The sequence below is a fragment of the Pelodiscus sinensis genome, chromosome Z, assembly GCF_052426305.1.
Source record: "Pelodiscus sinensis isolate ZL-2025 chromosome Z, ASM5242630v1, whole genome shotgun sequence".
NCBI lineage: Eukaryota > Metazoa > Chordata > Testudines > Trionychidae > Pelodiscus > Pelodiscus sinensis.
In genome coordinates this window covers 29,162,115-29,185,586 of record NC_143085.1, presented here as the reverse complement: position 1 = coordinate 29,185,586, position 23,472 = coordinate 29,162,115, and the positions used below count along the sequence as shown (strand labels likewise).

The window sequence follows — 23,472 nt, the reverse complement described above, 5'->3', positions numbered from 1 at the left end:
TGAGAGAAAAATTCCAGGTGCCATTTTTGACCACAAATCTCACTGCCACATTTGTGGTTTTATCATCACAAAAGGTTATTTCTGATTTGACAATAAATAATTAGTTACCAACATTCTACAGAGATATCAAAACCAATACCTTTATCAAGTGTCAGAATTCCTGATCGGTCTTCCACATTTATTAGGCCCACGCCTATTAATCCTTGCCGAACATCTAAGGGGAGAAAAAAAAATTACAAGAACTGAAATGACTTTTGTCCTGCACTCTAAAAAATATCATTGCCAAGAAAATGAAAAAAGCTAACACAAATACAGTTGTCCTATCTCTGGAGGACCAGATAACCCCCACTTCTGTCCCAAACATCCAATTCTAAAGCTTTGACCTCCCCATAAGTTCTATATAATTACATCTAAAATATGACTGATCTTTATGCTAAGAAGAGTAAAATACGGTTTTGAAAAATGGCAACAACCAGGCAAATTTTAACAGTTACTGGTAATCCTACGGTTAAATAGCCACAACTAGACAAGACTTGTAGCATTTCCTGAAACTGGTACCCATTTCAGGAAAACACAATTTAAAGATAATTTAACTCCAATTTTCCCTAAGCAAGCGATATCCATATATCATTTTATGGGAATTATATTCAGCTATATTTATCATGTGGGAACTGATCTCACATTTGGGCTAAAAATTAGTTCATAAAACTTTCAAATGTAAACAAATTAGAATTGTATTGTTAATATGAACATAATTAAACAACTTGATACCAAGAATAATTCTTTAAATTTAAATCTAACTTGCTACCATTTACAAAAAACAGATGTGTTTGAGAAAGAAAGACCAAAAGCTAGGGATTAGGAAACAGTGAACTTCGTTTACCTTTAAAAAATTCTCCAGGATAGTCAGCAGGTGGGGACACCATTGGTGAATCTAAATTCACAATAGATTTCATAACTATCTCCAAAGCATTTCTGCCATACTGTTAAGAAAAAAAGTAAGTTACAGAACTGTACAAATTTTGTGCATGGGTTTAAGCCTCAGAATCATAGTACTCATATCGGTATTCACTGCGGTTAAAGAACTATTTTTAAACTTTGCCTGCATATAGATTTTCCATTGACAGTTCAAAATTACAATTATGTTAGAGCATGAAGAAAAAGGGGAAAAATACTAATGAATTTTTCGTTAACAAAATGTACTCTATGGTAACAGCTCAGTCTGTTAACTTCTCCTTTAAAATGCTCATTTCCCAAGGTTCAAGACGCTCTGCATATTGACTGAAAGACAGTGAAACTGCTTAGGGTTAAAACATAGAGCTTTACCCAACAGTCATCTAGATGTGCTGTAAAAAAGTACAGCATTCCCTCCCCAAGCAGCAGGCAGAGAAAGAAGCAAAAGGCAACAGTTCAGAAAGGAAGAACAGGAGAGAATTCCTCCACCGGCACTTGTAGCTTTCCATTTTGCCCAGTACAAATATTGTGGCAATCAGTTTTTAATGAACCCCCCCATCCCCAACATCTAAGGAGATGTCACCTTGTTGTCGAAGTTGAACCTGCTAAGGTCTCGAGTTTCTGTTGCTCTTCTGTCACCATGAGTGAGAGCTCCCTGTCAAGATAATACCTTTGTAATTAAAACATACAAGCAATCTCTGGCCTCAAAAATAAACTAGGTACATTTCTTTAACTATGAGCTATATGTAACAGTCTTACCAAGCTCTCTAATCTTTTGGCAACTATTGATGCAAATCTTTGCTCTCCTGCCAATTCGGAAATTAAAAACACATACTCTGGTGCAGTAACTTGATTTGATCTGTGAGTTCTTCCTGTGAATTTAAAAGTGGAAAAAAGTGTTAAATCCCACCCAGGAGCTATCCAGAACACTTGATGAGAAAATAAAACTAAGTCTCCTCTAGAATTGTAACCAAACAATAGTAAGTGCGCGCGCACACACACACACACACACACACACACGCACGCAAAGAGTCACTGTGATAGGGATCCAAATCTTCTAAAAATATAAATCAGAAAAACCATCCTATTTATATACCACAAAGGGGGAATGTTTGGGGATACACATAATATGCAACAAGGTATACTAGCAATTTTACCTAAACTTTTTACACTTACCTACATGTAAAAATTGTCCTGGTGGGCACAGAGAAAGTTGGCCTACTATGGGATTGGCAGAGGGGTAGAATTTAAATAAAACTAAACCTATCAATTCTGCCGCTCCACATTTAGAAAGTGGCTGATTCTGATGAACATGCTACTGTAAAATCATGTGCATGCGAACATTATGAAATGCAACACTCAGCACTTCTCATTAAGATGCATAGTACATATAACACAATTAATTCTAGCATTTACAAAGCTCTCTCTACAACACCATTTTTAATCACGAGAAATGGAATCACAGCACCCAAAGAACACTCCATATTATACCAAAACTAACTATGGATATGCCCAGTGCATTAGATCATCTGAACTTGATAAATTAAAATACTGCAATTACTCACCAAATTGCTGAATTGCTCTATCTGCACTCCATGGTAACTCCAAAGTCATGTGCACTCTCCGTCTCTGATTTTTAGCTCTACGGTCTGCTTGTAATGAAATACCTGAGCTGGCAGCTTCTGAGATGATTGCAATGTTCTTTTATATAGAAGAAAAAGTTGCCAGTTAACAGTGATTTTGAGACCAAACCTGTGGAAAAAGACAGCTGATTTTGGAATTCCCTATAGCTATCTGACTGGAGCTACAGCACTAGCTTTGGTACTTATCACTTGGGGGGAAATCAGTTTTAATATTCTTGAGTTTAGGCTAAACAAATACAACAGAGGCACACGATCCTTTTCCACATCAAATGCTATCACTATACTACCCCAGTAACTCCTCCTTGGAAGCTGAGAACAGCAAAGATGTACATCCAATTCTGCTGTGTCCAAGCGTGTAGGCCAACCACTCATGAAAGAAAGGGAGAAAAACTCCAATAGCAACTGAAGCCCTTTTCTTACAAAGTGGCAGCTGACCACAAGCTATATAAATTATAAGACTATTGCAATGGATAAAGGCAGCTTGATAGCAAAGTATAGGACCATTTGGTCCTCTCAGGTGAAAATACTTATTTATATAAAATGGGATAAAAAGATTTAAATGTTTACATGCAACTTGTAACAAAATTGCAAAAGCAAAGTTAAGTTACAACTCACTTGAGCAAAATAGTGAGGGGTAGGTCAGAGTAAAACTTTCAGGTGGAAAACACGGTCTGTGGACCTCTGTGAACCAATAATTAGAATGTTTACTATATGAATGTATGGATTTAGTTTAAAAGCTGGTTATTGCTTATTCTGCAAAAGCTGGGGACCAAAAGGTGCATCAGACATGAGGTAGCTAAAAATTCATATTTTATTGGACCAGATTCTGTTGATGGAAGATACAACTTTCAAACTACTCAAGAGTTCTTCAGGTCTGTTTCTTTCCTCAGACCTCAAGAACTCTTGAGTAGTTTGAAAGCTGGTACTTTACAACATCAGAAACTGGTCCAATAAAATATATTGCCCTAACTACCTTGTGTCTCATATCCTGGGACCAAAATGGCTACCATATTGTAAAAGCCTAACAACAGTTTCAAGTTGCTTAATCTAGAGTAGAAACAATTGTTGGAAGCTACTGATGGGGTAGATCGATTGAAGGGGCTGAAGAAACTAGGCCTTCCTATGTTTCAAGGAAGCTGGTAAGCGGTTAGGTAAGAGACATACATGTACAACTAGTTTTAAAGCCTCTTTTCTCATTTGATTTAAGAAAGCCATTTTGCTCTCAGAGGCAAGAACTGCAGGTACACTGACATGGATCTGTTGGAAATAAGCAGAGTTTGAGCCATAGTGTACTGCTGTGGAAAACCCAGTCTCAGACCAGAAGAGTTTTGATTGCATCCCCAGAGTGGTGAGATCATGGGAACTGAAACATGAGCAGGTGTAGCCAAGTGAGCTCAGCAAGAAGTCAGAGATGCACCTAGTCCTATAACTGTTTCTTTGTTAAGTTGTGGGTCTACTACATCACTCAGGCTCTGTGAGAGGGTTACTATCACTATTACTAGAAAAACAACTGACAAAAGAACAGGAAAATGGTTGGAGAGATAAAGGGGGGAGGGGGACAGATCCAAACACATCTAATATTGCTCTCAGACTCTTCCAGAAGCATGGTTCTTTGACAGCGGACACCACCATATACTTCAGCGGAAGATGCAAGAAACATCACAATAGGTAGATAAAACAGTTCGTATATCCTTTTCAAAATATCTAACAATTTTAGATTATTTTTTTTATCCATAAAAATATCCAATCCTTATTTGAACATTTGTTTCAACAATATCCTATGGGAATGAATTTCAAGCAAATTACATTTTGTGTAAAAAAGTATTTCTCTATTAGCTAGTCACATTTCACTGAAAGTTGTTCCCTTGTTCTTTTATTATGAAATGAAGACAAAACCCATCTCTCTTCTCTGTACTATTATTTTACACTTTTATTATATCTTTTAGTCTCCTTTCTAAGGTACATAATTACAATTTTTTTCAAAACACATGCAGCCTTTCCGCACAAGTTTTTCCATGACAAGTCACTCATTGATCTTTCTGTATAGCTCCCTGCAATCTTTTTTTGCGATGAAGGTGTCAAGTACTGCCTAGTATTCCAGATGATATATTTATGAACACAGCAGGGGAGCAGAAGAGCCTTGGATTTTTTTTAAATTAGTGCTGTATCAGAAGATTGATTTTTAGAAGCATCGACTTGAATTTGAAAGGGCTTATTAAAACTGATGGTTAAATTCCCATTGCCAGCTGAAAAAGCCTGTTGACCTTCAAGGCATTCCATAAAAGTTATGTATTTGATAAATCTTTTTAGGAGCAAAGTGGAATATACTATGCTGTGGATCATTATACTATGCTCCTAAATTGTTTGTCTGGAACTGCAATTTTACAGTTTAGTGTCTATAGCTTGTGGACAGACCTGCTACACATTTCTCAAACATAAAACAATTCTGTGAAGTTACATAAAAGTAGCTTACCTTGTCTCCATCCATGAATCTCTGCTTTTCGGTGATATTTAGAATTTCAACAGGAACATCAAGTTCAGACCTTGACTCATAAGATATGCTGCCATCATCATTGCTTACAACTCTTCCTTTGCGGCCTGTCATCTTTAAAACAAATAAATATTTTTAACCTTATCGCAGAGGTGCTGAAATTACAGCACATGAAATTACTTCAAACATCAGTGCTATTTATCCACACACTATCATTAGAAGACAGCAAACAATTCACTGCAAGTATCCAAAGACCAAGATACATTTTATAACTGAAGCTGCCTGACTTATGAAACATTGAGCGGAGGACAATACTCCTATCTGGGAATGACCTTGAGAATCAAAAAGGCAACCCAAGAAAACAGATTATTCAGAAGGAATGGAGAAACAATCTTAGTTTTCTTTTATTGCCCAATAATGGAGGCATCATCAGTAGCTAGAGAATTTCACTATTACTGTAGTAAAGTCATAAAATTCACAAGTGTAAGCCTTTGTCTATTCAAACAATTAGACAGAAGCAAGCTATGATGTGAATTTACCCTACAATAACCTGCCATGGTCAGTCTGTCTGTCCACCCTCCCGATACACAGAATTGCAGGACTAGAAGGGAGCTCAAGAGGTCATCTAGTCCAATCCAACTGCACTCCTAGCAGGACTAAACACGTGAATAGATTGCCTTCCTTTTGAAACAGAACTAGCTCAAAAGATGTTAACAAAACAACACAAATCAGCAGAGTGCCGATGGACAGAGACTGTGACTGGCTAATTGTGCAAGACAGATTCAGACACTAACTTACCATGATCTAATTGTTCGTGTACATAAGCCATAATATTTAGTAAATTCAAGTATGGAATGCTGTGAAGGAATCAGAGCTTGATGCTGTGATCTCCTGCTAGGCAACTAGGAATACCACAAAAATGGGTGGTGAAGGAATAAGAGGAGGAATTTAAGGAGCACCAAACAAAGGAACTAGAACTCTAAAGAACTTCCCTAAAAGTAACAGGATCTCTTATGAACTAAAAGAACAAGGAAAATGTCGGTTGGATAGACAGGCAGCCTAAAGGAGAGAGGTCCTTAGCACTAGTGTATAAAACAATTATACCCCCCCCCCCACCTCCAGATCCTCAACTCCACTCTAGATCCTTTTCTGCCCGGATTTTGGGGGAGATAAACCCAGAATAAAGGAAGAGTAGCACAGTTATACGACTTTATACAGTGTCTCAGCTTTAGCTAACTAGTTAGGAAATTAATAACAGAGAAGAAATAAAGAAGCTAGCATTCTTCACCCAATGAAGAAATACCTATTATCTATTTTAAACTGAAAAATCCAAACCTAGCAATATTTTCCAGTCCTTATCTACTCAGATCTCTTCTCTGAAACTGTTCACCACCAATCTTTACATTTCATTCTATAATATTTGGAGTTATAAAGACCTGCAAAATTAATAGACTTACCTACCATCTTAATAGTCTAAAACACAGCTCACATCATAACAGATCTTGAAAAACAGCTACACCACAATAGTCATTCTGGACCTACCTCAGCCACATTCTCAGGACCACCAAGTGCATCTATAAGTTCATCCAATGTATTAGGAGGAAGGTCTTCTGCTAATTTTTCCAGTTTATCAAGCAATTCTTTTTTCATCTGCTGGGCTCTTTCAACAGCATCTTGACTTGTTACAAAGCTGCTGTTAGTATGGCTGTTAGCTAAAAGTTAAAGATAAAACAATTCTTTAAGAAATTAAGCTTTTTAAAATGCTTTGTAATTGCTGGAATACAGTAAAGAAACTCAAAAGATAGCTCCAAAATTTATTCATACCTGATGTATTGGTGCTAGAAGCAGTGGTAACAGCAGAGGAAGAAAAACTGCTAGGTCGTTTTGATCCAAGACCAGAAGCTAATAAGGCACTCTGTATGGAATCTGGGTCTATGCTTTTCTTCTTTTTTTTGTCTTTATTTTTCTTGTGGTCTTTTCTAATTAACCAGGGATCTAAAGTTAAGTAAAATATTAAGTAAACACTCAAGACATCTTCAAAATAAGTCACTTCCCTATTTAAAAAAAATTAAAAATATTTCCTTAGTACAATGACAAATTCTATGAATCTTCCAGTTGATTAAATTCTGGGTCATAAAAGCAGTTTAAAACACTTTTAAAAGATGTGTCAGGTACTACTGTCATATGTAAGCCATGAAGCACATGACAGTTGCAGAACTGTAATTTCAGGATCAAAAGAAGAACTAATGTTTTCAGACTATACATTTATTACAAATTCCCTCCCATTTCTCTCATACTGAATTGTTTTAAATATTTTGACATACACTATTCAGAAATACAGCTAAATTCTTAAGATTATCCATGTTATCTTACCATCTTCGTCATCCTCACTGGATTCATCTCTGAATGGGTTAAAGTCATCATCATCTCCAGAACTCAAAAACTTGGAGCTCTCATTGTCACTTTCTTCGATGTCTGAGGCATCAGACTCACTTTCACTCTCATCAGAACTGCTCCCAGCAAGGCCACTTGTTTTACGAGCTTTCTTGGTTTCTCTAGTTATTTCCTCACCTATTCTTTCCCAAAATAATAAAGTGATATTAGAAATCTGTAGTCTATTTTTCACAGCGTCTTTGCAGTGACTAGGGAAAAAAAAGGGAGCTTAAGTACTAAAATGCAACTTTTTGGTGCATTAATGTAACAGAATGCAATTTAGATCTTTAAATTCTGGTGAATCACAAAGGTTGCAACTTCCTTTCATATGTATACTATTAAAAAGATAGAAGGTACAAGATTTGATTCTTCAATAACCAGATTCCATTAGCTATCCTAATTGTTTCTAGCTGCCACTCATTAGAAGTCCTGTGACACTCTAAAGAATATTTTAGGCATAAGCTTTCGTAATCACTTCATTGGATGCATCTGACAGTGGTATTTACCCACAAAAGCTTATGCCCAAATAAATCGAGTAGTCTGTAAGATGCCACATGACTCCTCATTTTTACCCAGACAAGGTCATTCTACAAGACTTAATCTGTGCAATTTCAAGTTCTCCTACTATCTCAATAAATTACAAATACATAAGAAGAATAGCTTGCACTTTACCTTTCCGTTTCTTCATTTTGTTCTCCTTACAAGGACTGTCCCTGGGTGAATTATTATTACTTTGAGCAGTCAGATCTATTCCCAGCAAACTAAAAAGCTTCTTCCTGTCAGGAGCTGGGAAGTGCTTCTCAATGAGAGACTGCAAAACTCCTCTGCGTAAGGAAAAACAAAATTAAGAATGAATGTTCGTTGACCTCTGTTAGTTGGGGTAGGCAGAATGGTCACATAGCGTGTTTTCGGTCGTCTCTCCCCCCCATTCTTTGGCACAAAAATTCATTCAGATGCACTGCTGCAATAACAAAAAAGTAAGACTTACTTTGCTGTGGAAACAAAGTCATTCAATTCTCCACCACCCTCCTCCAAAGCTTCTAACGTTCTTGCTTCTCCCGTGGACTGTAGTCCAATAACAACACACTGTAAAGAAAAACAAAAACAAAAACACAAAGCCATGGAATTCTAATAATAAAAACATGATTTTTTACTTGAGAGAAACAGAGATTTGCTATAAAGAACAACCTCAGAAAACTGAAAGACATGCCTTCAAAACACATTAGTTCTACAAATGGCTTTATTCCTAGCATTAATCTACGTGATACTATACGCAAAGAGGCTTCCGAAATGTGCTAAACTATAACCAGTTTTAAATCACTTACTTTCCCATTCTTGATCTCTTCTCGAGCTAGCTGTACCACCCTTTTGACTTTGGATGCTATGCAGAGGTACTTGAAAAATCTCTGGTGGGCTGACCAAAACTGACCCCACATGGACTTTTTCATGCGTTGTTCTGCATCAATAAGATCAGCTGCTTGTTGAAATTTCTCTCTTGCATTCACCCACTGATAAAAAAAAAAATCAAAAGTTTTACATAGCATACCTTTCAAAGTAGACAGATATATAATAATAGAATGTAACAGCTAAAGAAAGAAACATATGCAATATTTTACATTACGAGAACTGAAAAGCAATTGTGAACAAGAGTATACAATAACCAATGGCCTTTTGACAGAAGGTCCAACACCAAATTAAGTATATACAGGTTGGACATCTCTTATCTGGCACCCTTGTGACCTGAATCGTCTCAAACCAGATAACTTGCCAGACTAGAGAAGGTTCCCTGCCACAGCCCTCAGCTGCCAGCTGACGGGAAGAGCAGGGGGACTATCACCAGTTCTGCTGGGTTGTTGGGCTTGCTACCCTTGCCCAGGCCAGACTGCCTGCTGTACTGCTGCAGGCTATCACAGGCTCCACCCCCCTGCTGCTGGGGGCTGACTCTAGCCCTTGTTGGGCTGCCGAGGACTCGGGTTTTGGTCCCAGCCCCGCAGTAACCCAGAGGCTCTGGCCCTACTTCTGCAGGCTGTCTAGGGCTCTGGTCCCACGCTACAGTGGACTGCTGGGGTTGCTGCTAGCTGCAATCCCACTGCCATGGGCTGCCAAGGGCTTGGGCTCCTGCCCCATGGCAGCCCACAGGCTCTGGCCCCAGCCCACACTGTCATGGGCTGTTGCTGGCCTGATCCGACACTGCCAGGGGCTGCCTTGACCCAGTCCCACAGGCTGTCTGGGTCTGCTGCCAGCCCCAACCTGTGCCCAGTCCCACTGCTTCAGCCCAGGCCCTCCTGGATTGTCCTCCTTAGGCTAAGAAGGTTCTCTGATCCAAGAACATCCATGGTCCTTGCTGGACTAGAGAACTCTGGTTTTGGGAGGGGCAACCTGTACCATAGGGTTGCCAGATGGTTTCAAGAAAAATATTGGACACACTTGACATCACATTACATTTAGAAAACACCGGACATTTATATTTTCTCAATTTGTTTACCAAATAGAAAGCTCAAATACTGGACTGTCCGGTTCAAAACCAGACACCTGGCAACCCTAACCATAATACTTCATGAGTGAAGTAATTGGACACTTTCTTCTGAAAACATAAATAATTGCCTGCCAGAAACTAGGGACTAACTATGAAAAATGGCTGTTATAATCAAGATAGTTCTGTGCAGCAGAATTAATGCTGTGAAGTTCTGAAGTTTAACCAAGGTAGGCAGGCTCAACATAAATACTTCAGAAACAAAACTTGAAGCTAAACCTCAAAAAGCAAACACTTCGTTGCAAATTTAAATATAACCACAGAATCTCAACACAGACCTTGATTATCTTTATACATGCAATTGTATACACTATTTAATCCAACCAATATAAGTACTCATGTTTATTTCTTCCATGTAGAAATATTGTATTAGTATATATAAGGCAAGTAAGCAGAAGAAAACATCACAGAAGCCAAGAGTTAAGTGAGTTATAAAAAGTCCCTGTTAGTTACTTTTTGTAAAGATGGATCTTTAAAATTAGAGTGATTGTATATTAAAATTCAACTCCATTTGAACTAAATTTTTGTAAGTTTATACAATTTTATGGGAATTCCTTCTGATGATTAAGAGGTCTGATTTTTTATAAGAATTCATTTACACTCGTTATGCACAAGACTGGAAGTAAGTAATGTAGTATAAATCTTGAACTCTGTTGTGATATTATGAATACTAATTTAAAAAAAATTCTGAAGTAAATTTTTAGTCTTTTATATTTCAGAGTAGGAGCAATTCCCTTTTTCAAAGAAAAAAACAAATATAATAGAACTACAGCAAAGCTAATGGACTTCATTCTTTTCCTATAACTGCAACCTACACTGTATAATCAAGACTCTATACCCAGTCGGAAAGCAAATGATTTCCATCCATTAAGTTTTCAGCATTGACCAGTTGAAACTATCATGAATTTTTAAAAATTGAATATATTCTTACCAGTTTTACAGATTTATTATACATTTTAATGTAGTTCTGTGAAAGTAGAACTTCTTCAATTTTGAAGGTCACACCTGAAAAGCTTAACTGTCTTGCTATGTACATTCCTCTCAGTTTCATATCCATAGCAACTATTTCCATGGCACCCACACCTCTGAATAAAACAAAATACAAAGTATTAAGTGGGTTACAAATAAATGGCATATTTAAGTTCACTCTAAAAAATAAAATAAATATTTATGCCATACAACAAATATGCAAAAACACTAGAATTGCATGATTAAACACAAATCAGGAAATATTAGAAATCAGATTGCATGCACAACTATAACTCTGCCCAGCAATGTGATCACAGATCATTCAAAAGAGAGACTGGGAATTATCTAACACATGGGGTAGTCATCTTGTAATTTTCCATTTTTATAGTTGAATTAATTTCATGCCAAAGCTATAAGTCACCAAGATTTTTTTTAATATGCATTTCTTCACCGTGTATTAAATAAGTATATTTTCCATTCCTTCAGTTACTTTGAGTTTTACTCTCATAAGAACAAAATTTGACTCAAGTAGCTAGCTTTCATAAATCCTTATCAACCATTAGCAAAGCCTTAAGTACAGACAAGGGCTAAGAGTCAATTATGATGTTAATTTAGCTGAAAATGTAGGCTGATATATTCAGTGTCTATTTTGTTGCAAACTTAATAAATAGTATGTTGTACCATTAGTGTCTATTTTGTACTTATCACATACAATACAAGATTATACACAAGAGGATCTAAGATTGAGAAAAATGTCTGATATATACTTTTAAAATACTATAATCACGTGATGGGGGATTAAATTGTTAGAGAATGTTATGGTTGCATTGTTCTGTAAGCAATGTCCCAAGGATTTTTTTGGGGGTGGAGGCAGTTCTATAGAGTGAAGGGCGCATTTCCTTTAAAAATCATTCTGGTTTTCATTAAATGATTATAAATGCCATAATCTGGCTAAGGACCACCAGAAAAACCTCAAGCACTGGGACTTCCGCTGACTTACAAACTCTACATCATACCATTTTCCCCTTCAGTCCATTTTTTTACTTTGTAGCTACATCTATCCTTGTACTGGGTGTGCACATTTTTCAGGCATATCATTTAAATCAAAAACAGATTTTACCACAATATCCAATTGTGCTTCTTTAGTTTAAAATCATTCTACACCAACCACTTTCAGATGTAAAGGTGCTTTAGAAAGTTTGTTTTTTTAAATGAAGCATCTCTCTACCTAAGCTCCACTTACTTCATTTTTTTTAATAAAAAGAAAAGTTCAAGAGAGAATATGGCTGGAAGAGTTTCAGAACTTATGTGACTGAAAACAGAGTTGAAATAGAAAAATGGAAACCATAATGCAATCACAACTACAATTCTTTAAAATGTTACCTTCTTTCAACTGCCTGAATAAAGTCACTGAATTCCCTAAATGGGGTTCCTTCCCCCCATATTCCCAGCCTGTTCATGTAGGCCATATTTCGTGGTTCAGATGCACCTGAAAAGAAGAGCACACGCTGTACTAATGCCAATAAAAAGTTAGTTTCCTCTAGACATCTGTATTAAGTAGTACTTACCTGTGGCGCTAGCGTAAACAACTCTAGCCTTTGGAAGTTTATTCTGAAGCTCCAACACAGCTAAGCCTGTTTTTGTTGGTTTTGAAGAACCAACAGGACACAGATTCTTAGCTTTGTGACATTCATCAAATACTATCTGAACATCAATTAAGGAATAAGTATGCCATTCCACAGTCAATATAGCACGGGGACTTCAGAATGTAGAGTAAGAATGTTAAGAAGTAGGTAACTGACTAATCATGTACTTGATACAATTTGTATTGAGTACATGATTAATTGGTAAGGGGCCATGCTGCAACTCTGCAGTTTAAATGTAGTAGAAGCCGGGCATATAGGCAACCTGGCTCCTACTACATTTAAACTGCAGAGCCGCAGTGGGGTTAGGTCCTAGACCCTGCTACACTGCAGCTCTGCCCTTTAAATGTACTAAGAGCCACCCAGCTCTTACTACATTTAAAAGGCAAACCACAGTGGGGTATGCTCCAGGATTGGGCATGAGCTGGGACTCAATAGCTCCAGCTCATGCTGGGTCCCTGACCACAGCGCCTCTGTCTTCCTTGCTCTCCCTCCTCTCCCCGCACCGCAGAGGCAGTGCTGGGTGGAACTGGCTTTTAAGCTGGCTCCCCTAGTATTGGCTCTTGCTCCCCCCCATCCCTTGCTGCCTCCGATATAGAGGTAGCAGGGGGAGGAAATGAGTAGTCAACAAGACTACTCTTTTACATTCCTATTGTAGAATTTGATTTATTGAATTGAACTCTAAAAACTGACAGCTCATCAGGTATAATCAGTAAGTCTACACAAAGTTCAAACAATTTGATTGAATGTTGAGACATGAATTTTAAAAAAAACTAAGTTTAAGCTATTCAAATATACAATTAACAATGTTTTCAGGTATTTTGGGAATGAATTCTCTTAAATATTAAGATTTTTCTCCAAAGATTTTACAGAAAAAAGCTATAAGAACTGGAGAAAAATTATGTACAATTTAAGCAAGCACCAAGGTTTCTCATAACCAGGTTCAACTTCCCTATATAAAGGCCAAAGTCTTGATTCTGATCTCATTTGGGTTCACATCAATGCAACTTTATTAATTCGAAGTCACTCCCTGATTTACTCCACCAGAATCAGGTTACTAGTTGGTCAAATGTACACTGTACTACAGGTTTTGAATAAAGCATTTTGAAAACATTGTTGTATCTGACAGATTGTATAGTTTCAAACAATAGGACTGCATTTTTGAAAATATGTTTTTCATTAAAGTGTACAGGACTGTCTTGCACCAAAAAAGCATATTTCATATTATGGGTCAATCATTTCTGTTGCATACTAGAAATGAAAGGATACAACGCCATCAAAGTCATCACTACACCAGTGAAGAAGCTGCTTTAACCTGGTTTTGTATTTACCACCAGACTGACTTTCACCAATAAGAGAAGAGTATGTGGCAAAAATGACACCTTTCTTTACACTCCCATTATGCTTTGAAGAAATTTTTCCATATTTGAACTGCAAAAAGAAAAGAAAAAGTTAAAGTTACAAAAATTGGTCTTGTTACAGTCCCCTCCATGAATATAAATATGCATAACTCAGATGCCTTGGGAAAAATACTGCATGTAATCTATCAACTTTATTACTATAATCTGCTGGATTTGTATATCCTATTTTGGTGCCTGTATCATTCTTGTACATAAAGTTAGAAATATGAACTGTAAGACTGCTTGTTTTAAGAATGCTAATGAGAGCCATTACTGGTGTTCCCCCCATATCGTAATGACTTGCAAACAGTCGTGTTTGTTTTTTAAGTCGAAGCAGTGGTTGGTCCTAGGAGAACAATACCACCTGGCACTGAAATGCCATTTTGATCATGCTTCCATGGAATAATATCAGGGTGTGTATGTAAAACAAAAGGTTCCTGCTCCAAGTGGAAAGACTAAGCAATGGAAATCTATCAATCAGTCCTTTGTCTTTTGCTGGCTGAGCACACTAAATGAGGATACACAGAGAATTGGAGACTCAAGTCAGAGTAAAAGAAATTAACATGAAATAAGAAGAGCTCTTTAGGGTAAGAATCTGTTTATTATAAGTTCCTAAGGGTATGTCTACACTGTAGACTTATTTCGGAATAAGAAATTTCAGAAGAAATATTCTGAAATAGCTTATTTCAAAATAGCGCATCTACACACCAAGAGCTCATCAAAATAGTGCTTAGCTATTTTGAAATAGAGCACCCACACTGATTGGATACTAACTTGCATTTAAGGCCACCTGGAACCACTTCATGCAGTGCATCAAGACAGCAGTTACTTCCTGGAGCTGCTGCCTGAGGCCCATGATTAAAGTCATTTCTCAGGTTCTTCACCTTTGCCTGCCTCATTGAGGGACAGCAAAGCCATTGTTCTGACTATTGTGGTTGCCCTTGCGGACACCTCAGTTCTCTAGCTATGGAGCAGGAGCTGCCTCTGAGCAGCTGACAGCCCTCATCCGTTGTGCTTCAGTTTCTGCCAGCTGCCCTCCTGACCCTGCAGGAATGCAATCTCCAGCTGAATGAGATGACCCTCACCATCTCTCTGGGAGCATGGTTCTTTCAGCTGCACCCCACCATGCACCATCACTTCTGGTGGCTGGACACCACTTACAACTGAAAGCACTGGCTCATCATGCAGTGGTGGGATGACCAGCAGAGGCTCCAGAATTTCTGCACGCAGAAGGAGACCTTTCTGGAGCTGGGTGCATGGCTCACCCCTGTCCTCACATGATGGGATACACACGAGACCCTCTACCCCCCGGATAAGAGGGTTGCTACTGCTGTGGGGAAGCTTGCCATGCCAGACAACTACTGGTCCATTGGCAACCAGTTCCGTGTGGGGAAGTTGACTGTCAGGGCTCTCATCATGCAACTATGGTGCTCTCAGGCTAAAGTCCCAGGAGGGGGGTGAACTGCTGGAAATGTGGTTCTGCCCCGGAGCGGGAGCTGTGCTCCCTTGGCCTCGCATACGCCTGGCAGAGCTCCTTAACTTTCTTCTGGACCTGCTGCTGGGTCTAGATGTGGCCTTTCGTGGCCAGGTTGTCAGTCATGAGGCCATATATGTTGGCATTGTGCCATCTTGTGCAGAGATCCTGGAGTTCTTCTTACTTGCCCCAAACTTCAATGAGGGCCAGGATCTCTGCCCCAGACCAGGATAGCATACATCTCTTGTGGCCCCTGGCAGGCTCCTGGGAGCTATCAGTGTGCTCCCTGGGAGCAGTGGAGGGCTCTTAGGGAGCTTATGGGTTACTCGTGCTGGCCTGATGACTTGCTGTGGCAGCAGGCTGTCTGGGCCAATTTCCTGACAAGAGCTTTCCCCTGTGGCTGCAGCTTTAAAGGCTGCAGGAAAAGGGGAACTCTAGAATCCTGATGAGTGTGGACAGAGTGACCAGCAGGGCACCTGTGGGATTTCCTGGAAGCTCCCCATTTCAAAATAACTCCAGTTGCTGTGTCTACACACTCACTATTCCGAAAGAGCTATTTCAAAATGGGCATTATTCCTCGTGAAATGAGGTTTACAGAAGTTGGAATAATCTGTTTTTCCAAGTTTTATTTTGAAATAACAGAATTGCTGTGTAGAGGCTCACATAATTATTTTAGAATAATGACTGTCATTCCAAAATAATGCTGCTGTGTAGTTGCGCCATTAGTGACTTAGAACTAGCTATGTATTTTCTTTTTATTTTGAATTTAGTAACTTATTTTGTCTGTTTTCACTTTCAACCACTTTAATCCTACTGTTTGTACTTCTTAAAAACACTTCCTTTCTATCAAGCCCAGGATAAATAATAGTTATCTGCGGGAAATGACCAGTGCGCATCTCTCTCTTTCATTGATAAACAGGGTAAACATCCTCATGAGCTTTCCCGCTGTAACATTTTTACACCGAGAAAATTTGGGGGTTTAAGTTCCTTTTGGTGATTAGTTTCTTGGGTGCTATGCCATGGAACTGAATTCTCCCAGAGTAGAAGTGGCTGAGTATCTGACCCAGCAACAGAGTGGTGGGGAGCCCCAGAAAGCAAGAAGGCATGATCAGCACACTGGGGAACAATCCCAAAGGGACTTCTGTGACCGCACTCTGGCACAGATCTTATCATCCAAGAGACATCCTACACACTCAAAGTGAATATTCAAGCAGTAATATTGAAGCACTGATTCTGCATTTCTTTCATATCAATAAAGTCACTAGTGATTTCTATTTATAGGATTAGGTCCCATTTTACATGTAGGAATACAGTTAAGAGGACAGTATAGTGGTGATAAATCTTCCTTGGATGCAGATTTTACACTTTATGTCCCTAATTGAGGGGTTTCCTACAGCATAAAGCCAACGTGTCATAATGAGTCAAAATGTTTTTTTAAGTTGAAGAATTTAGCCAATAAGTCAATTTACAGTGGTTACTTTAGTGAATTGTATTAATATTCTATAGAATGATTTACTCATATGACTCCTAAAACCACTGGTTTGACAGATTTTAAGCATAGAACACAAAATCGTTTCAAATCAGACAGTTAATACAACTAGTAACAGAACTTAAGTCTTACATAAGAAGTCATCTACTTTACAGCTAGCCATCTATTGTGAAAGAAAAATAAGCAATAAAAATGCCAAACTTAAAAAAAATTGAAGCAATATTCACTGTATAACTCTCAGAGGACTTTTATTCAGAAGTCACAGACACTATTTATGCTTGAAGTTAGGTATATATAGCCAGTTACTTGCAGGTTTATGGCCTAACTGAACAAAATCATTTACACAGCACTTAGAATAATAAAAATGTAGGGTTGGAAGGGACATCAAGAAGTCACCAATTCCAGCCTCCAGTATGGATGCAGGGCCAAGTAAACGTACACAAAAATCCCTATTTTAAAAAAGCCTCTAATATGGTAAATTCCATAACCTCTTGGAAGGTTATTCCAGAGCTTGACTACTTTTAGAAAGCTTTTCCTAATATCCAGGGCTCGACAATTAACGTGATCTACTCACCCATGGCAAGTAGATTACAAATTGACACAGCCGTGCAGCGCAGTCAGCGCATGCGCAATGTGCAAAACCGCGCGGCAGGTGAACAGGGCTCGCCACAGCTTGGCAAGCCCTGCTAATATCTAACCAAAATCTCCCTTGCTGCAGATTAAACCCATTACTTCTCATCTTAGGTCCTGTGGACGTAGAGAAAAATTGTTTCCCAGATTCTTTACAACAGGCCTTAACATATTTGGAAATCATTAGCAAATCCCTCCTTAGTCTTCTTTTCTGAAGAGTAAAACATGCCCAGTTCTTTAACCTTTCCTATCGGTCATGTTTTATAAAACAATTTTTTGTTGCTCTCCTCTGGATTCTCTCCAGTTTGTCCAAATCTTTCTTAAAACGTGGCTTACAGAGTTACACACAGCTCTTCAGCTGTGGCCTCATCACTGCCAAACTGAGAGGGACAGTTACCTCATGTGCATTACATACAACACCAATGTAAATACTATGGATGTAAAATCCCATTTAGTTTACCAGCTAAGCTTTGTGTTAAACTGGCTAACCAATTAAACAGGGGCAGGCAGGGCAGTATCTTTCCAGGTATTTAAGTTAGGTTGACTGGTCTGTAATTCCCTAGGTCCTCTGTTCCCCCTTTAAAGATAGGTATTTGGCTTGCATTCTTTCCCTTTCATTGTTGATATTAAAATATGTTGAATGAAAACCATTAACCTTGTTTTTCAACATAAAACTTCAGAATGACTTTTTAGACAGTAGCATGCATGTCTCAAACAAGCATAACTAAAGTTTTGCCTCAATTGTACATATTAAAAAGTTTCCACACCTTGTTTAATGAATGAACCAAAATATTTTTTGCTCCAATGTCCCTCAAGTCTCTTTCTGCATCATATTTCAGATCATTTGACACACTAAACCTGGATACAAAATAAAAAAAGGCATATAATTTGTAAATTACAGCAAAAGACCAAAAGCACCATAATTCAAGACATTTGTCCAAAAAAGCTTTCATTAATTTTAGATAGTACAACTACAGAATGTATCATCACAAGTAGTTAACTTACCATACAGCTCTTTTTCTTCCCAACAAGTAATTTTCATATATTATTCCAGCAATGGTCCTTCCTTTTCCTACACCAGCACCATCACCTATTAAGAATCCAGCTCTGTCTCCATTTGGCAGGAATGTTTCATGTTGCTATGAAGAAAAAAAAAAAGCAAAAAAAAAGTTTTGAGTTTTCGAAGATATATAATCTACAGATTTTGCCAAGGACAGAACAGCCCACACACCTACACCTCTGCAAACACACACTTTCACAAGCTCATCCTCAAAGGCAAAGTTTAGTCCTGAAGAGGACCTTTGCATTCAAAAAATAAAGCAATTTAAATTATAGTGCAACCTACCTGGGCTGCATAAGTAATTGCTTCAAGTTGCAATGCTGACAGCCAGCCATTATCAATACTTTCTTCAGATATTGATGTCTGATACCATACTTCAGGAGGGGTTACACTGGATAACGAACTGGTTTCTACAACTGGATCAGGATGACGTAGGCCAATTTTTACTAATTTGGAAGGAAAATACAGCAGTTTTAAACATAATTCAGAACACTTTCATTATTGTTACTTTAGTTATTTCAGAAGTGGATAAATCCTGAGAATAAATTTCCAAGACTAGGTGATTTTGGTTCACAATTAAGGTTAAACTGCTCGACATCTCTAAATTATTTTACTCTTTTGAATCCAGCTACTGCTCTTAATATACAACAAGGTGTCCTTCTAAGAAAAAGAAGTCCTTGAAGAACCACTTCTGCTTTGTTAAATTCCCCTTTAAGTTAGAAATATTGGCTTTGAGTTCTGCCTACTCACAGAAAAGTCCCCAAAAGACTTAAGCTCTGCTCTCTGATAACATCACTGCCATTTTCATACTGAGAACACACAAACAGCTCTCATCAACTATTCTTTGTTTACACGTTGCTACAGTGCCTATATGGTCAAACTGTTCCCTCATAGTACAGTGTGGGAATAGAAGAGGCAGATCAAAAGCAGCTCAATTTAGTCAGAGATTAGCACATACTACCTCTACGTTTATGTCATGTCACTATTCCACAAAAATGAAGTTACATAAACTGAGAAAAAAGCACTTCCCAAGACACACTCCAAAGAATACAAGACAGAAAAAGATTTTTTTTAAATGTCATGAAACTTGAAAGCATGCTGCCACGAGGGCTACCAGAAAAAATCCAAGAAGTTTTGCACGTCACATAAATAGACTATCTGCTCAAAGTATTGTATCATTTGGTTACAAAGAGTAGATAAGACCTCAGCAATGTGATCAATATTGGAGCTTAATGGCACTTGAAGATCTTTTTCTGTATTGTGACTACTTTTTTTACACATTGAACTGTGCAAATTAGGATTCTGTCTTACACTCATTTTGAGCTGCAATAGTAGAATGGTAAACCTTTACAATCTTAGATTTCAGGGGTTTGCAGAGAATCCATTACATACATTTTAATAAGAGAATACATTTAGGAGTAAAATTTTACTTTAACTATTCAAAAAAAAAATGTCATTTTTTCCCAGCACACTGAGGATAGTGAATGTAGCTCTTAAATCATTTTATTCCAAGAAGTGAACTCTTCAACTGAAAGCAATAGGGAAAACAAAAATAAAGAGAGAGACCTCACTAGGGCTGCTACTGTGCTGCTGAAAAGGATAAAGTATACTTCCTAGGTTAGGGAACTGGTGCCACACCACATTCTACTGTGGAAAAATAAAGGCAACTAAGATGAAGAGAGTGAAAAGCAAAACATTTTTGGCTGGATATGCAAAAGAACTATCAATTTTAAAGATACAATACTTAGTGAAAATCTTTTCCCTGCCTTATGCTGAAGTGCAGCAGAGATGATCTTATTGGTAACTTCTGCCCTTAAAAGTATGGACATTTAGTGGGGGTTTGCCTTTGACCTGCACACAGTAAGAACCGTGTGATTCAAACACTACTTAAAATCATGCTCTAAACAATTTTTACCCTAAGTTAGGAACACCAAAGGCTATCAAACATTTAATTGTTAGCAATTTAATGTAGAATGTAAGTGAGTAGTTGGCCACCTAATAAGCCTAGACTACCTCTTATCAGAGGCAGCGGGGGGAAGGGAGGGGAGAAGTAGTCGGTGCTGGGGGAGCCTACTTAAAGGTTGATTTCCCCCAGCACTGTCTCCACAGCACCCCCACCCCCTCACACTGCCTCCTGTCCCCTGCGGTAGTAGGACCCAGTGCAAGCCGGAACTTAACAATCCTGGCTCAGTCCCAGCTCACACCGGGTCCTAAATCTGCCCCCACTAAGGCTCTGCAGTTTAAATGTAGAAAGAGCCAGGCTGCCCGTGTGCCCAGCTCTTACTACATTTAAACTGCAGAGCCACGAGAGAAAGAGGGGTGGGGGGGGCACAGGATAGCTCCTGGACCTGGTGAAAGCCAGGACTGAAGAAGTTTTCCTTTATGGACTAATCATGCAGTCGATAAAAATTTTATTGACTACATGATTAATGGATTACCTGCCTCTTAACATCCTTAATTTAATTTACTTTTCACTATGTTCCATCCACATATCAGATTGGACACTGAAACATCCATTAAGTCACTTTCACATTCTTAGCATTGCAAAGTTTAAGTTATTAATCCACAAGATAAATGGGTCTTTAAAAAGAATTATTCCACAAATAAGAAAATCAGTAGAACTATTTCTACTAATCTTTTGATCTATAAAAGCTGTTAAATATTTGACCATCCTTTTAAAATTATCTATAAATAAAAACACTTCCCTGGCCAGTGCTTAGATTCTAGGATAGTGACTGAAATGGTTTCTTTGGAAAATAAAACAAAGCTTCTAAATATGAAGACAACAGTTCAGTCCTGAGCAGTCAGGAACTGTTTATTTTAGTATGTGCATAGATGGATACAAATTCAGAAGACCATTGCAAACTCAAACTTTTGGCTTACCAATCATTTTATTTTGAATACTTACCATTGTTAATGAACTAATGATAGAAAGCTACACCAACAAATATCAGGCCCCTCAAGGTCAAGTTCAAAGAATTAAGTTTCAAGAGTTAACTGTTGCCCAAGAAAGCAATTTTCTCCATGAAGAGCAAAATCTGGTCCCCTTTTAACAAGCTATTTGATTTTGATAAAGCATTCCTATGTTATCTGTACATATCCTGTTAGGGATCTGGGCATTAAGCCACCTATAAATTTGTTTGGGATGCAACCAGGCAGTCGTACATTTTATTGGCATATACTCTGCATATGTTTCTGCATGACCCATTTCTTCTTCATCTTCCTCCTCAGGTTCCTCTTCCTCTTTTATTACTGGAACTTTCTAAAACAAAAATATACCGGCTTTAGTCAAATGATACATAGCTGATGCTCAACTTCCCAGAAGCGTACAAGCATGAGGAGTGGAAGCTAAAGTATAGATGACAATTTCAGTTCTATTTCCATAACGCAGCACCTGGACCAAAGAACAATAAAAGCCTCAATTACGAGGTTTTGTAAGAGTTCAGCAACCACACTCTTTTTAAATGGATGCCCTTTGAAGAAGGTGGCATTCTCTCAGATACACGTTTAACTCTTTGCAATGATACCATCCTAGCATAGGACATGTGAGCAAACAAAAAACCCTAAAGAAACACCTCACCCTGCAAAGCAGCATGGAGCACTGCAACCAAGCCTATAGACCAAAACTTTATAAAGCTGTTAGTCCAAAATATGCACTTTTCAAGTTTACTTTATGTACCAGTTGGCATAATTTCAAACTTCAATTATCCAAATGTAGTGAACCAATGGGAAGCTGTATGCCTTGTCATGAATTCAAAACATCGGAGTTTAAGTTTACAACACAACCAGGGACAACTCTTTATTCAAATAAAGGGATGCTAGAAAGGAGTATGATTCTATTTTACTGCAGTTAGCATGCCAGAAATAAAATGTAGGCTCACATTTGGGAGTGTACTCTAGCACCTATACCTGTAAAATAATTTGGAAAGGAGAAGACCTTTATGTAAACATTTCTGTGAAATCTGCAGCAGATTCCCATGTTGACTCTTTAACCAATGGAAATCTTCAAGTGACTTCAAAGTATTGGAAAGTATGCATATGTAATTCACCCATGACTGTGGTATCCAATATACAGGCAGTCCCTGGGTTACATGGATCCGACTTACATCGGATCCCTACTTACAAATGGGGTGAGGCAACCCCGCACTAGCTGCTTCCCCCCAGCAGACCAGGGAGATGCGAAGCTAGCGTCCCCTCTCCCGCCAGCAGACCAGGGAGACGCGGAGCGGCTTTTCTCAGCAGACATCTCACCTTGAGAAAAGAGGACTGAGGGAAGTGAGGTGTGGGAGAATAAAACTGAGCTCTGGAGAAATGTTTGGCTAGAGTTTCCCCTACAATATGTACCAGTTCCGACTTGCATACAAATTCAACTTAACAAACCTACAGTCCCTATCTTGTATGTAACCCGGGGACTGCCTGTAGCTCAAAAGAGATGATAATAACTCATCGTCTTTCAATGGCCCATGCTACTATGCAACAGATGAGTGCAGTATTTTTTTTTTAATTAGAAAAACATTTTCCAGGTCTTAAAGATAAGACCCTTTATCATCAGATAGCTCTTTTTAATATTCAAGATCTAGACAGTTTTTAGGTACCATACCACACAACAGACTCATCTGAATCTAGTTTTCACTGAAATAAGATTTAAGTGCCTAATTCAATAGTATTCATGCTAGTTATTCACTTAAAAAAGCCAGCATATCAAAGGACCAAGAAACAGTTTACACTGTCATACAACAGATGGCTGGTGCAA

The 23,472-nt window shown here is 38.2% G+C and overlaps 1 protein-coding gene across 2 annotated transcripts in view; it reads right to left on the bottom strand.

Annotated features, from left to right (window-relative positions):
• Positions 1–23,472, bottom strand: part of SBNO1 (strawberry notch homolog 1) — a 47,384-nt gene that overhangs the window by 6,182 nt on the left and 17,730 nt on the right. For both annotated transcript variants that reach the window (XM_075898549.2, XM_075898550.2), the window contains 20 exons: positions 21,885–21,981; positions 19,005–19,165; positions 18,665–18,798; positions 18,427–18,517; positions 13,936–14,097; positions 12,592–12,727; positions 12,407–12,512; positions 10,986–11,139; positions 8,847–9,029; positions 8,510–8,607; positions 8,194–8,345; positions 7,462–7,659; positions 6,913–7,083; positions 6,631–6,800; positions 5,071–5,202; positions 2,520–2,655; positions 1,714–1,826; positions 1,538–1,609; positions 884–983; positions 140–214 (listed from right to left, as the gene is read on the bottom strand). In XM_075898549.2, coding sequence (XP_075754664.1) covers positions 140–214; positions 884–983; positions 1,538–1,609; positions 1,714–1,826; positions 2,520–2,655; positions 5,071–5,202; positions 6,631–6,800; positions 6,913–7,083; positions 7,462–7,659; positions 8,194–8,345; positions 8,510–8,607; positions 8,847–9,029; positions 10,986–11,139; positions 12,407–12,512; positions 12,592–12,727; positions 13,936–14,097; positions 18,427–18,517; positions 18,665–18,798; positions 19,005–19,165; positions 21,885–21,981 — 2,641 coding nt within the window. The remainder of the gene's footprint in view (positions 1–139; positions 215–883; positions 984–1,537; positions 1,610–1,713; positions 1,827–2,519; positions 2,656–5,070; positions 5,203–6,630; positions 6,801–6,912; positions 7,084–7,461; positions 7,660–8,193; positions 8,346–8,509; positions 8,608–8,846; positions 9,030–10,985; positions 11,140–12,406; positions 12,513–12,591; positions 12,728–13,935; positions 14,098–18,426; positions 18,518–18,664; positions 18,799–19,004; positions 19,166–21,884; positions 21,982–23,472) is intronic.